Source organism: Pisolithus orientalis (assembly GCF_024613125.1).
Source record: "Pisolithus orientalis strain OTSU chromosome Unknown F5J12scaffold_12, whole genome shotgun sequence".
Classification (NCBI taxonomy): Eukaryota; Fungi; Basidiomycota; class Agaricomycetes; order Boletales; family Pisolithaceae; genus Pisolithus; species Pisolithus orientalis.
In genome coordinates this window covers 678,408-691,705 of record NW_026260793.1, presented here as the reverse complement: position 1 = coordinate 691,705, position 13,298 = coordinate 678,408, and the positions used below count along the sequence as shown (strand labels likewise).

Here is a 13,298-nt window from a genome sequence, read left to right as displayed (position 1 = left end):
GGGGTCGACCTCTGCATGCTTGTAACGTTCCAAAACAAACACGTAAATCGTATGGGAGAATGCCACATGGTCGCGATGATAAAAACAGCGTAAGATATTTATAGATAATGAAAAAAGATCAATGCAAAAACGAAACCACCGATGAGTATTGCAAGACCATCCATGGAGAAGAGGCTTTGCTGACACAACGATCAGACCCTGCTTAGCACTGGTCCAGGAAACTGCTCTTAGGGAACGGTTGTCCGTAATCTCCCGTCCAGGTTGTTAGATTCGGGTTAGTATATGCTTCGATGTACCTGGTGGACGGGCCGAAATGATCAGGAGCCATTGACAATGAATGACATACACCACTCACTCGTCTATGTAGGCAGCCGTTGGGAAATCTTTAGGGTCGCAGCCGATGTTGATGGAATTTTTTGGTTGGTAGACGCGGATCCAATCCACTGTCATCACAGCCGGAAATACAAGGTCAGTAAAGTCGATGATCGCGAAATTGGGGGATATGGCCAAGTTCATGATTAAATACTGAATAGTGTTAGATCATCGGCCAAACCGCATTGGAAAAGAGAGAGCACACCATTGGTTCCTGAGGCACGGGTCTGCTACTAATATTCACCAAAGAATCGGCGGCCATCCCAGCCGCATCAAGGGTCCAAGCAACTTGGTCATTCGCTATCCAGGAGATATACTGTCGCATGTCGTGAGATAGGTTGTAGAGCCCCTGCAATTTACTTACTCCACCGTCAGATTGGTACCCTGTGAGTCAAGGATTAACTGAGGATCAAGCGATGGTTACCCAAAACGCTAACCTGGCTGATACTCGTACCCGTACGTTGCGAAGCACCCAGAAAGCCCTGTATAACACGACTGATCTGACGGCAAATGATTGTTTGAATCCTGTGTTGTTCTAATACCACCACTCACTCGTCTGCGTCACGCCTGATGTTGCCTGCTGGTAAACACCACCCATGTATGGATTGAGAGTAGTGACCGAAGGGTTTGGGATGTTGAAGTTGCCCGAAGTATTGAACCATTGGTAAGCGGCATTCATAGGCTGTTTTAATGTCATTTAATCGAGTTCCTATTAAATAGCAAAGACGACCGCTACGTACTGCCCACTGCGCGGATTGTGACACTTGACCTGTCAAAGGATCTCCAGTAATCTGGTTCAAGATAAGAAAGTGAGAAAGCAGGGGATATAAACAACATCACCTGGGCCTCAAATATATCTATTTCGGGGGCGGACCGGCCTACATATGTTCCGTCTGAATGAACGGGCCCGGGGTGTGATTCTCCTGGACATGTGCACCTCGACAAACGCTGTCCCGGTAGGTACGAAAGAACGTCGCCATTACTGGGATCACCATTGGTGAGAGCAGCTGCCGGTTGTCCATTATGTGTTTGGTTCGGCGCGGTACCCACGTCGCAACTGTCGTAGCTATATGGCCACTGGGAATTCCATCGTCGGCACGGGCTTGTTATCGAGCAAAAATGCGCCTACCATTCCTTCAAGACTTGCGCCATAACCGACGCGACCTAAGGGGGACGTCAGCATGATGCGAATGCGATGGGGCAAGGCGCGAGAGTCGCTGACCTAGATTGCCCATCGTCCAGACTGCACAAGGTCAGCACACCGTTGAAGGACCAAGGAATAGTGATGACAAGCGTACCTGCAGGCCAGAGACCTGTGTGAAGTTGTTTAACAAAAGATAGTCAACCCATGAAGGGGATACGTACCGGAGATGTCATTGGCTCCAGGAAGACTGACAGAAACAAGGACCATGCCACCAGTGAAGCAGAACTTGTTCCAAGAAGACATTAAACCGCTCGTGTAGTTGAGGTTGTTCATCGTACGCTCTGACATGGTGATTTGCAGGTAACCGTCTTTGGTAGTTATGGCGCCAGGGTAATACCACTCCAAGTCATTTGTCTGATGAAATGGGTAGAGGAATGCATGAGTGCGGGTAAAGACATGCATAAGTTTTGAAAGGCTCACCTGCCAGTAATGGAGATCGGCTGCTTCCCAATATGGATCGTCGCCGGGCCAAAAAGTCCGACCGTCTACGTTGAACTCGTCACTAAACACAAGTTGCCATTCTGAACCATCAGCGAAAGACGCGATTGTGTGTGCTGAGGAAGGAGTGTCGACATCGATGAGACCCCAGTTGTTCGGCATGCTTGGTAGCTGTGGCGCGATTAATGGTGAGAGGGTGGGCTTAGAAGGGAAAAGGTTGCAACAGACCTGGCCGCTTGCGTTGATACCGCCTAAGTTGAAACCGCTATTGAGGGATAAACTATGACGGGTGAAGTAGGATAACATGGGATAACCGGCGCTGCGAAAAGAATGAGTAGACGGCGCAGGTGGGGGTGTGGCACGTACAATAAGGCAACAAGGCCGGTCGCGAGGACAAGCAGGCAACCCAAGTTTGTTAGACCTCTGTAAGTGAGGACGTGACCACCACGGTCATGTTTCCTGTCACGACGAGGATCGGGGTTGTGTAGGTAGTCGTCTGGTTCGGGGTGATTTGGGGAGAGGTCTGCACCCCAGGTTCGTGGATCTGGCGAGAGGGAAAACTGGATAGGCGAGGACGTCAGCCGTTGTAGAGGGAGAGAAGGGAGAGACACGCCTTGTCTGATAAGGAGTTTACTACTTGCGAACCAGCTGCTGTCCGACCTGCGGCTGCGCCGGAGTAAGGAGAATCACTCTTGGCAAACATGCGTATGAGATCAATCGAGCAAAAAAAGACGCGAGGGATACGAACGAGTGAGTTTACGCTCGGTACACTCCGAAGGGGCTGCGGTGCTCTGGCAAAGGCGGCCTGTACTGCACTCTGGTTGGGACTTCTTGCCGAGGGGGGTATGAGACTTGCAGTCGACGGTGCATTTGAGGCAGGCTGCGCGTAGAAACGCCGCTGGGAGGCCATTTACAGGAGGAAGAGGAAGACAGAAATGAACGGAATGTACACAGCGAGACTCTCTAGTAGTAGCAATAGCAACAGCGGTGGAGTGGTTGTTGTATTGTGATCAGACATCGTGAGAAAACACCGGGAAAAGTCCCGCCCCTTCCAACAAAGACAGCAGCCCCCCGCGTCCTCCGCCAATCTCGCCTGCCGCCCGCTCCACCCGGTCAAGCCCAGTCCTGTCGCCGCCCTCTCCGCCTACCTCGAGTCCCTCTACCGCTGCTGCTTCATCCATCTTCCGCATGCGTCTCACCACCGCGTCGCTCGCACGTCGCAGTGCAGCCGACCCACCTGCGTCGTCCTTACCCAGCTCGGCCCACAACTCCGATTTGCACGTTCGATAATCGGAACGCGTCGCCACTGGTCGCTGCGACAGGAGCGCGTGTCTCGTTACCGTCCCACTGGTCTCCGATCCATTCCCCACATCATACGTTTGTTTTGTCTGATCGAGCCACTTACTCAGCGAGGCAAGAGAATCCTTGGCTTTCTTCTTTTTCTCTAGCTTCGAAAGTCGCCCCCTCTTCTTTTTTCCAACTTCTTCCACGACCAACTCGCGGGGAATTTCCCTGGGGTTCAAAGGACACACCTTAGAGTGAGGTAGGATTTGAAATGCGCCCGCAAGTCCCGATAGCACGTAGATCACATGAGGTCGAAGTCGCTCCAGAAGCTCAGTGTTCAGTGTGTCCGGAAGACACACGATAGTATCATAGAGATCTACCATGCACATATCATCTGAGTCGACAGTCGCGTAGTAATAGCACATCCAAACTCACCGCTGGTTACTTCTACATGCGAGACGGAATGCAATTTTGGAACGGACATGGATGGCTGTGTGTTCAAAAATGCGTACAGACCAAACAGGGCAGCCACACGTCTGAGCGGCGTCTCGGTCACGCTCATGTGTTCTGTAAGACGTTCAGACACGACGACGACCCATGACATATGACGCACCAGTAAAGATTCGCATCATCACTTTCAAGAAGGCTTCACGCGATCGAGCATCAAATATCTTGAAATGAATCCAGGTCCATCCCTGACTCACCCAAATGTCCTTGAAGAGCGTAAACGGGTGCAGCGGACGAAGACGTTCATACTGCTCAGCGTAACACTGGATCAGCAAAGAAACATCTTCGCGTGCAGGGTTGACAAACGCTGAGGACGTGAAATAAGACGGCTGTACGACGATCTGTCCACGACTTCCCGAAGACGGTGCCAGCGACATGTGGAACAGAGGAGACCACGCGAGGCTCTTTCCTTTCCCGTAAATTCGCAAACAAACACAAACATGCCCCCCACTCGACGGACAACTGCTACTTGGCACGTGGTCCAGACGATGCCATCGTTCATACGGAGGGCGGGTGCTGTGTCGTGTTTCTTCTGCCAATCACGGCTCTCCCCAAATGACCCCCGTTCTTTCCGCTGCACTCAGTGCAATTGTTGGAATAGATATGACGCCAACGGCGAAATCATGTCTGACGAACCTGCCATGCACGACGAGAAGCTGAACGCGACGTCATTCGCTAGGCGAGGTAAGCAGGCCCCTCGAACCACATTCACGCTTGCTGACTCTTCGTAGCCTCGCCGGACAAGAACCGCTTTCCATCGACCTACGCCACGGGACAGTTCTGCCATACATGTCAAACCAACCAAATGTTGCTCGTCAACCTGCTCTCAAATTATTTGCCCCATCCACAGGTACTAAGATGCTTTCCCTTCGATGACGCTCTCCTGACACTCCCCATGCAAGCATCCCGATTATGCTAGTCGTCTCGAGCAGCTCCCTGCTTACCGTGAATCGCTGCATATCCGGTACCCACCGGTTTGTGTACAGTGCTCACCCGCAGTCGAGGACGAGATAAAACGCAAAGATCAAATGGCACGGACGCAGGCATTGGCAGGTTTCCTCAAAGACACCAAGGGAAAGGACAGGCAACGCCGAGTATCTGCCACTGGGAAGGAGTGGGAAAAGCTCGAGTCCCAGTTAGCCATCTGGAGGCTAAGGGGAGTGTTGTGGTGGGTCACTTTGCTATGCGTGATGGCGTGTCATTCAGCCGGTTAGTACGCCACTCCTGCCTCTAATACCAATGACTGACTGTGGGGACCTGTAGTGATTCTTGGATACGACTTCCCGCATATTCTGGGGTGCATAGTGCCTTTTCTTCCTTTGATCGCCTTCCTGTCCCTACTTTACACTGCGTGGGATCCAACCTACTACTCCTTTAAAAAAGCGCGAATACAAGGGCGTGACGTCCGCGTCCGTGGAAAAGGTCGTTACATCGTAAGTAGATCGATCCTACGACTTCACGAGTATTTGAATGTCACAACTTCGCATACCCTAGGCGCTTCAGCTGACGGCCTGGTTCTCCAGACTGGTGACATCAGTCCTCCTCGCCTTGCCGCGTTGGCATCATTCTTCTATTTATTTTTATCCTTCGTCATATCACATTCACGTATACTGTTCGGCTTTGCTTACACTTGAGATCACGGTGGGCGTGTCTTCAATCTTCTAGAAATGCCTTTTAAATTGATCATTTGGCCAGATATTCGTCACATCCTTCGCTATGTTGCACCTCCAACGGCCACCGACCATCCGTCTCATCGACACGTCGCTATCCGATCACCTTCACCCCCATTCTTCCCGTGCCACTCCCGAGCATTCCAGTGCAACGACGATCACACGCTCATCCTCCGTCCCCGCGTTCCCCACACACACGGAGCCGGATCTTACTGCGCTCAGCCTCTCCTCCAACCCTGTTGTCCCACAATCCTCAAATCCCATATTTGGCATGCCTTCACTTTTGTCCACCACTTCCGGCCGTCCTGCCGATATGGACGGCTGCCCTGATGAGGACGCGATGGACTGGACACCAACTAACCCCTCACCACACAAACCAGGTAAAAAATCTGTCAACGACGAAGACGGGTCATGGCTTCGCCCGCAACGGTTCTTTCCACCAGAACAGCCGACGGGCCTTGAATCCCTCTTGGCGACTACGAAGCTCGATGACGCTGAAAATAAGTCTACAAGAGCGGGGGCTAACACTGGGGTGTGGATATGGCAAAACCATGGCGGGAATGCCAGGCTTGATATGAGAGGTTCAGTTTGGCGACGGCTTGCTGTTGTGACGGTTGCTCTTGTGGTGCTGGGCGCCATCGCTTATCAGAGATGGACGTGGAGACCCATTTCGACTGACAATCATGTCGTCATTAATGATGAAGGGTAGAAAGGAAGTATTACCATCATGATCACACAGTGCTTCTACGATCACGAAAATAGATAATTGATCGTCGTGAACATACGTGAGACCAATGATAAAACATGATCATGACGTGACGGTCAACGTCAGACGTGTCGCCTGGAGAGCAGAAGAACGTATGGAAACCAACGATACAATGCAATCTGATTGCAGAACGGGGGTATCCAAGAGTATCCACCGTATTATCTGTATGTACTATTCTGCCTGCGGCATCTAGAGAAAGGGATGCGTCATTGTGTCAGAGATGCAAGTCAAGCATGCACACCAACACGCCCCACCTTCAGAAGATCAAGAAAAAAAGGATGAAAAAAAAAAAGGTAGGGTTGCATCGTCCAGCAAGCAAACGGAAAATATGGTATAAATGGAACAGGATAACATGGATCCAAGAGCATCAGGGACGACCTCGTGAAAGTACAAGTGTCACCCGTCGCAGGTATTCTTCTCGCCAGCCCCGTTAGTAGCTAGGTGCGTTGTACCCATGGTGAAGGGGGACACCATATTGATCATATTGATACTGGTGATTGAGGCTCGGTGCACGGCCCAAAGCTTCTTGCATGGCAGGTTCGGAACCAGGGGCAGGACCGCGCGCAAGGTCCGCATAACCGCCAACAGGGGCGAAATGAACTGGTCCGGGGGTGAAATCATGTTCGGGGAGAGAAGAATGAGCAGCCGCGCTATGTCCGGCACTGTGTGTCTGGCTGTGGTCGTCAGCGGATTGGTGGGAGCCTGAGTGGAAGGAAGATGCGTTGGAGAGGGGACGGCGTGTGCCTGGAAGTCCACTGTCCTCGCCACAATCAGGCCGCCAGTCGATGGGTTGCATGCGGTCTTCGAAGTTGGAGGAAGGCTTGAACTTCCACTTGCGGATGATCGTCCAGACGATAATGGAAGCGCCGATGCTAACGGCGATGACAATGAGGACTGTCACAGCGGTATGAGAGAGGGTTGAAGCCGACTCGGGCGTGCTTGATTCGGTAGGTGTTGACGAAGCGCTGGAAGTGATGTAGTAGACGGAAGGTGACTGTTGCTGTTGCTGCTCAGATTGTTGTGAGGTGGGAACACTCCCGGCTGCAACCTGCGTCGTTGGTGTACCCGACGTGGTGGGGGTTGTAATTGCAGCAGAAGTTGCAGTTGATGAGGAAGCCGAACTTGACGTGGTTGGCAATATGCCACCAACAACACTACCCAGAAGACCTCCACTAGACGAGGTGGCACTCTGAAGGAAAATTGGCCACCGTCAACGGGGTGATCACAAGAGGTGGGTCTAAGCTTACCGCGGGAGAAGCCGAAGAAGAACTCGCAGAAGCGGCGGCGGGTGTGGTGGGTGTCGCCGCAGTAGAGTCGCTGGAAGAAGCAGCACCAGCAGCCGAAGGCAAGGCAGCCTGAGAGGACGACTGGACATCTGCTAAGACATTGCCAAGGCCTCCTCCTCCTCCTCCTCCTGATGACCTTTTTTTGATTAAGCGACTAAGGCTGCCATGGGACCGGCGGTGGGATTCGACCACGTTGATATTGGCGTAAACGGTTGCACAGAAAATGAGGGAGACGTAGAGAACGAGTAGGAAGCTGAGCCTCGCCATCTGCGGTCGAGTTGCGGAGCGCAGGGAGGTCGCTGATGAGGGGGGTATCTGACTAGTGACAAAGTGGGCCAGAGAGGCAGACAAGAGGCCGTCAGACTCACAGATCTAATAAAACCTGTTGGAAAACGACTTTCTGGAGAGCGAACGTGGGTCTTCAAAAGAGCGTACAGTGGACTCTAGAAGTGCACTCAGTGCAGGCGGGAATGACAATAATTGCATGGGCCAAGTCAACCACCACTGCCAAGGAAACACGTTTCTCACGACCATCACAACAACATACCAAAAACAATGTCCCCAACTACATACTGGTCTTATCTACAAACTACTGTCCCTCAACGAACAAAAAGTGTGGTATGAATAAGGGAGCGACTATGGGTGGCTAGTGAGCGACCACTGGCTCAATGGCACAGAGCTAGGTGTAACGTAAGATGTAGAAGACACTCCTGGCCACTGTGGCGTCATAAGAACTTCGAGCGTGTACGTTCCAGCCGGCAAACTAATCACAAGGACAGTGACACCTGGGTTGGGCTGGTCGGGGCTACCAGAAGGAGTAGCCGGATCCGTACTCAAGCGAACAGCGTCCATGGTGGAGAACTGAGCACCAGAAGGTGCATTCAAAAGATCAACATGTAAGGTCCGCGTGTCGATGGTAAGCGTCGCAGTTAGACCATTATTGCCGATGGACACTGTAGCATTCGTGTGCGCCCTCCACATCACGGACGCTTGTGCATTGATTTCATCCTGCAGGAGAACCTGGGTGCGCGAGTTAAGAAGGCGGATTCCGCGAGAGAAAGATGTCCTATTCGACACGTGTGAACAAGAAGAAAAAGGAATCGGTGCGAAAAGAAAACTCACACATTGAAATAGGCACTCGCAAGGTCACCAATGAAGTACGCATTCGAGCCGCTTGGAACATTGAAAACTGTGCTGGACCCTTGGGCAGTACCGGATGAATCGTACTGGATCGTGGGTGCAGCAAGCACGTTCTGATTCTCGCCACCAACGAGAATAGTGTTCTGTCCCTCCGTCCTCTTGCGATAATACAGCCATCGCGGACTGTCTTGTGCATCACTTTCGAAGTAGCCATAAGAAAGGTAATCCCCATCACCGAGTTCCCCGAACCAGCGGGTACCCAAGGCATCCATAACAAAATCACCACAGTCGAGGTCATTATGAGTTTGGTGACCTTGCAGCGTGCCAGCCTTGATGGCTACGAATAGCGCGTTCTCATCTGTCCAACTTGAACGCATAGATCCCCACTGATCGGTGTTGTTATTAAAGAAGTGGTCAAGAGCGAGGCCATCCCAGAAAGCGCCGGTAACGGTGGGATCGTACCAGAACATGGTCCATGGATCTGGGGCATCTGCCTGATCACGCTGGAAGAGCTGGTAAGCTGGCTGGTTGTAGTACCCGCCGTAAAAGAACAGGCCGTTGGCCGTGGCGGTGAACTTGTTTGGACCAGTATCACCGTAATTGAACAGCGATCCTGGGCCGGTGCCATACATGTGGAAGAGACTGCTGAGATTAAGGCCTGGGTTAACATCCAGCAAATCGTATGAGGACCCCGTAGCGGAAAGAAGGGAAGCCGACAGCTCCACGTGACCAGTTGTACCAAAGTACCAATAGTCGGACGTTTCAGACCAAGTACCGTCACTGGAGGGGGCCAAGGCACAGTTCTGAACAGCGTTCGAAACGGTCATGCCTAAGAGTTGTTGAGCGATACCAGAAGTATCGTCGCCTAGGATGGCAAGGGCTCCCATGGTCAAACCGTTATTGCAGACACAGTTCCAGTTCCCCATCGTGTTATTTGTCCACCAACCGTAGTACAATGGGTCGTTACTGCTATAACAGGTGACGCCGTTGTTGAGGCCGTATTCGATCATCGTCCAGATGATAGATGCCTTCTGATCGGAGGTCCACTGGTCGTACAACCAGTCGTATGCAATGGCATAGGCTGCTGTGAGCTCAGCAGTGTCGAGAAAGTGGCTAGGGTTCCATTTGGTGCTGTTGTCTGGTCCCCAACCACCCGTGAGATTACCTGCAGCATTCTGAAGGAGGTATTCAGAAGAGAGGGAAGGGAGGTGGAAGATTCGTTCACACCTGAAGTTCAGTCCACGTTCTGTCGACCCACTTGGTGTCGTTGGTCATTCGATAGACATAAGAGAATGCTTTGACACGTTGTTTGATTTGACGGGCGACGTCCAGGATACCGTTACCACCATCAAGGTAGTAGGCGACGGGAGGCAAGGCGTTATAAGTTGAAGCGTTTCCGAAAATAGAGTTGTTCCAGGATGCCATGTACGGATCATTGGCAATTAATTGTGGGAGAACGGCCCACTTGTAAGAGGGAGCGATGAGACGAGGTCTGTCTGAGCGGACTTGGGTGGGATTTGGATTAGAGGGTTGGAAAGGATCCTGAGGCCAGGCATAGTTTGCGTTGTTCGTCGACACGAAGGTGGGCGTCGTGAACGCTGCGGTATTGGTCTAAAATAAACCGTCAAAAACGATGGAAAGAGAAGCGGTTGGGTAGATGGGATACTAACAGTAGCGGGGTATAATGGCAGCATGTACAGGCTATCCGTGCCCATTGGAAAGATGCCCAGGTTGTTCTTGGCACCGATGGCCGAGGTTGCAGCAGCGGAGCTGCCGGCTGCGCTCTCGCTTGCGTTCTTGTTGGCAGCACGGGTCCCAAGGACGGCGCCGACGACAACGCCGACGATGACGACTATCGCCACGGGTATGCCAAACTTGATCCAGCTGCTGGTTTTCTTTACTGGCGGACGCTGCGGGGTGACATAGCCTGTAGATTCGTTGTAGTAAGGGTCACCAGAACCGTAGGGCGAGGTCTGTGTGTTATTGACGGTAGCATAGTTTGCTGCCATGGGGGGAGCAGAAGAACACAAACGAGGGACGAGAGTAGGCACCAATAGCGTTGCAATGAGTGACAGAAAAGTTTTGACACAATGACCTGGAAACGGAGATGACCTGGCCGGATCACATGAGTCTGGGTCACGTGCACGCCGCATGTCATATCCGGATTCAGACTGTCGTCATATGTTGCGAATGGACTGGCTCGCCGACGTGGCTGCCGTCGTCGGACTAGGCTGGTACGCCGTGCTCTGGGCTCTGGGCTTGCTGGGGTGCAGGACAGCGTAAGTAGCAAGCTTCGTTAATCTCAGTCGCCTGCCAGAGTCACTGCATTCGCCCCGACAGGCGGTCACGCTATCGCACCCGGCCGCGCTCCCCGCTCGCATCCTCCAGCGATGCTCCGGGTGTGTCCATCTTGCGTCCCCTCAAGGGTCTCGACACGAATCTATACGAAAACATAGAATCCACTTTCATTCAGGAATACCCCAATTTTGAAATACTCCTCTCCGTCGCCGATGAGCGTGACCAGGCCCTCGTCATCGTGCGGGATCTCATTGCCAAATACCCCCACGTCAACGCTAGAATCATCATCGGTTCGTCCTCTGTCGTGTGACATCATCCCCGCCCACTCATTCCACTCAGGTGAAGAAACCGTCGGAGTCAATCCGAAAGTAAACAACCTCGTTCGCTCGTATCGGGAGGCCGCTCATGATATCCTCTGGGTCATCGATTCTAACATTTCCGTCGCACCCGGCACTCTTGCCCGTTCAGTCGACATCCTCACCCGTAGCCCATCCCAAAACTCGTCTGGCAAACGCGTTGCCCTCGTTCATCACGTGCCGTTCGCAATTGTTCATGAAAATTGTCTAGGTGCCGCCGTCGAACAAGCTTTCTTGAACACTAATCATGCTAAGATGTATCTCGCCATAAACACTGTCGCCATCGAGTCCTGCGTCGTAGGTAAATCCAACTTGTACCGTCGCTCCGACTTGGAACGCGTTGATGGCTCGCTAAAGCCGAAAACCGTCAACGGTGATTCACTCGCAGGCGAACATGGCCTGCCTGCTTTTGCACCCTTTCTAGCCGAGGATAACATGATTGCCAGCGCCCTTTGGCACGAGCTCGATCTCCGTCACGACCTTTCCTGCGACACTGCCAACAATGCAATCGGCAGGATGTCCCTCGCAGACTACGTCTGGCGTCGAGTCCGTTGGATACGTGTCCGAAAACACATGGTCCTTGCAGCCACCATCGCTGAACCATTCACAGAGTGCTTCGTCGTCAGTTCGATAGCAGCCGCCAGCTTGCGCCATCTTTTCGCCATCTCCCCCTGGGCCTTCTTCCCAATTCATCTCATCGCCTGGCTGTGGATCGACTTTGACGTATATGAGTCCCTTGCCGGGCATCCAGTTCCTTCCGGGAAACGCGCATGGCAGTTCATGAGTGCCTGGTTCATTCGAGAATTTTTGGCACTGCCAATATTCCTTGTGGCCATATTCGGAAATGAAGTGGTATGGCGCGGCGAGAAGTATCGAGTTATGCAGGCAGGCCGGGTTACAAGTACTCGTCGCCGCGTTTCCTACCCGAGGGAATGGCTGTGGTGGACGGCAAAGGCGGATCTTACCAATGAGTATGAACCTCTACCAACGGATCAACTCATTTGAAAATGCAATACCTCTTTTTTATGAACCAGGTTCTACAGTATCGTGATTAAGCGTGAATTATGAATGATACACATGGATGGTGCAGTAATTAGGATGTACAGAAAAGAACCTCGATGTATACTTACAAAAGATGACTGAATGCTCATGTCAAGCGTGGGGGTGCATGTGTCGTGTCCGTGGTGCTAATGTTAGAACTGTGGAGAGCCGCTCTCGCCTCATCCTGACTGAGTTTAGCCAGAAGCCGAAAGTTGTGGATCATGACCACTTCATCAAAAAAAGTATCCGTCCAAGTCTCCGCGCTGCAGGAGTCAAGGGCCGACACCCTGACCCGCATCTCTCGGCCGTCACAGTTTATCTTGCATAGCGATGCTTCCAGGACACTGGTAGCAGCAAGAGAGGGGCTTTGCTGCCGTGAGTCCCGAGCGTCTTTCTGGCGCTGGTTGGAAAACCAGTTCTTCACTTGATGGTACTCCCTATGGCATTGCTGTGAGAAATGCAGACAACAGGTCGCCTCACACAATCAGTCACCTATTGATAATGATGCCCAGCTGAGAAACCCAGGCCTCATCAGGATAAGGGGTAATTTCGTCGTAAACCATCTGCATCACCATGCGTTGGCGCATGGTTGCGGGTGTCTTGCCGGTAGAAGGGATGGACAGCGCGCGGCTCTTCAGATCACGGACTCTAGCCTCCCTCTCGGAGGAGGTCCTGTGGGATACTTGGGGGCCAGTTTGTTTCTGCTTGTTGCTATCTTCTTCAGAAGTGCCACGGTTGTTGGACCGAGATCGGGAATTCGAGGTGGACGTCGGGATAGGTCTGAACCTGAGGGCGGACTTGTCAATGACTGGATTCCTTTTCCTCAGAGTTCTTCTTGACTGCTTTTCGGGCTGGGGCAGCGCGGGCGCTGTAGCGGAGCGAACGTTCCCATCCATGTCCATAGGGTGTACGGAGACATCTACAGAGACATCTCGC

The 13,298-nt window shown here is 52.4% G+C and overlaps 7 protein-coding genes across 7 annotated transcripts; 2 read left to right on the top strand and 5 right to left on the bottom strand.

Moving 5' to 3' along the window:
* Positions 1-202: 202 nt before the first annotated feature.
* On the bottom strand, positions 203-2,924 carry F5J12DRAFT_720063 (glycoside hydrolase family 16 protein; the record flags this gene model as incomplete). The annotated part of the gene is made up of 17 exons (XM_051741209.1): positions 203-296; positions 356-525; positions 578-688; positions 737-756; positions 810-872; positions 925-1,054; positions 1,113-1,163; positions 1,213-1,449; positions 1,502-1,536; positions 1,595-1,615; positions 1,671-1,685; positions 1,738-1,930; positions 1,997-2,185; positions 2,243-2,333; positions 2,381-2,574; positions 2,652-2,705; positions 2,763-2,924. 17 exons carry the CDS (start codon positions 2,922-2,924, stop codon positions 203-205), a joined length of 1,830 nt encoding a protein of 609 aa, XP_051600596.1.
* A 100-nt stretch (positions 2,925-3,024) lies between these two features.
* Positions 3,025-4,182, bottom strand: F5J12DRAFT_720190 (uncharacterized protein; the record flags this gene model as incomplete). Its single annotated transcript, XM_051741223.1, has 3 exons — positions 3,025-3,674; positions 3,734-3,865; positions 3,912-4,182. The coding sequence occupies 3 exons, from the start codon at positions 4,180-4,182 to the stop codon at positions 3,025-3,027; spliced, it is 1,053 nt and encodes a 350-aa protein (XP_051600595.1).
* A 22-nt stretch (positions 4,183-4,204) lies between these two features.
* On the top strand, positions 4,205-6,246 carry F5J12DRAFT_827863 (Ima1 N-terminal domain-containing protein). The gene is made up of 6 exons (XM_051745579.1): positions 4,205-4,489; positions 4,537-4,655; positions 4,708-5,014; positions 5,069-5,238; positions 5,300-5,446; positions 5,501-6,246. Exons 1-6 carry the CDS (start codon positions 4,246-4,248, stop codon positions 6,182-6,184), a joined length of 1,671 nt encoding a protein of 556 aa, XP_051600594.1. The 5' UTR covers positions 4,205-4,245; the 3' UTR covers positions 6,185-6,246.
* F5J12DRAFT_827861 (uncharacterized protein) lies at positions 6,247-8,042 on the bottom strand. The gene is made up of 4 exons (XM_051745578.1): positions 7,896-8,042; positions 7,489-7,846; positions 6,496-7,430; positions 6,247-6,430 (listed from the first exon to the last, which is right to left on the bottom strand). Exons 2-3 carry the CDS (start codon positions 7,792-7,794, stop codon positions 6,672-6,674), a joined length of 1,065 nt encoding a protein of 354 aa, XP_051600593.1. The 5' UTR covers positions 7,795-7,846; positions 7,896-8,042; the 3' UTR covers positions 6,247-6,430; positions 6,496-6,671.
* On the bottom strand, positions 8,043-10,752 carry F5J12DRAFT_920887 (chondroitin AC/alginate lyase). The gene is made up of 4 exons (XM_051749277.1): positions 10,338-10,752; positions 9,895-10,278; positions 8,650-9,842; positions 8,043-8,593 (listed from the first exon to the last, which is right to left on the bottom strand). Exons 1-4 carry the CDS (start codon positions 10,674-10,676, stop codon positions 8,164-8,166), a joined length of 2,346 nt encoding a protein of 781 aa, XP_051600592.1. The 5' UTR covers positions 10,677-10,752; the 3' UTR covers positions 8,043-8,163.
* Positions 10,753-10,854: 102 nt separating this feature from the next.
* On the top strand, positions 10,855-12,588 carry F5J12DRAFT_71289 (glycosyltransferase family 21 protein; the record flags this gene model as incomplete). The annotated part of the gene is made up of 3 exons (XM_051740795.1): positions 10,855-10,946; positions 11,008-11,255; positions 11,305-12,588. The coding sequence occupies 3 exons, from the start codon at positions 10,858-10,860 to the stop codon at positions 12,324-12,326; spliced, it is 1,359 nt and encodes a 452-aa protein (XP_051600591.1). The 3' UTR covers positions 12,327-12,588.
* On the bottom strand, positions 12,538-13,141 carry F5J12DRAFT_709049 (uncharacterized protein; the record flags this gene model as incomplete). The annotated part of the gene is made up of 3 exons (XM_051740609.1): positions 12,538-12,662; positions 12,708-12,799; positions 12,855-13,141. Coding segments are annotated over 3 exons (504 nt in total), but the record flags the coding sequence as incomplete, so codon positions are not given.
* Between the last annotated feature and the right edge of the window lie 157 nt (positions 13,142-13,298).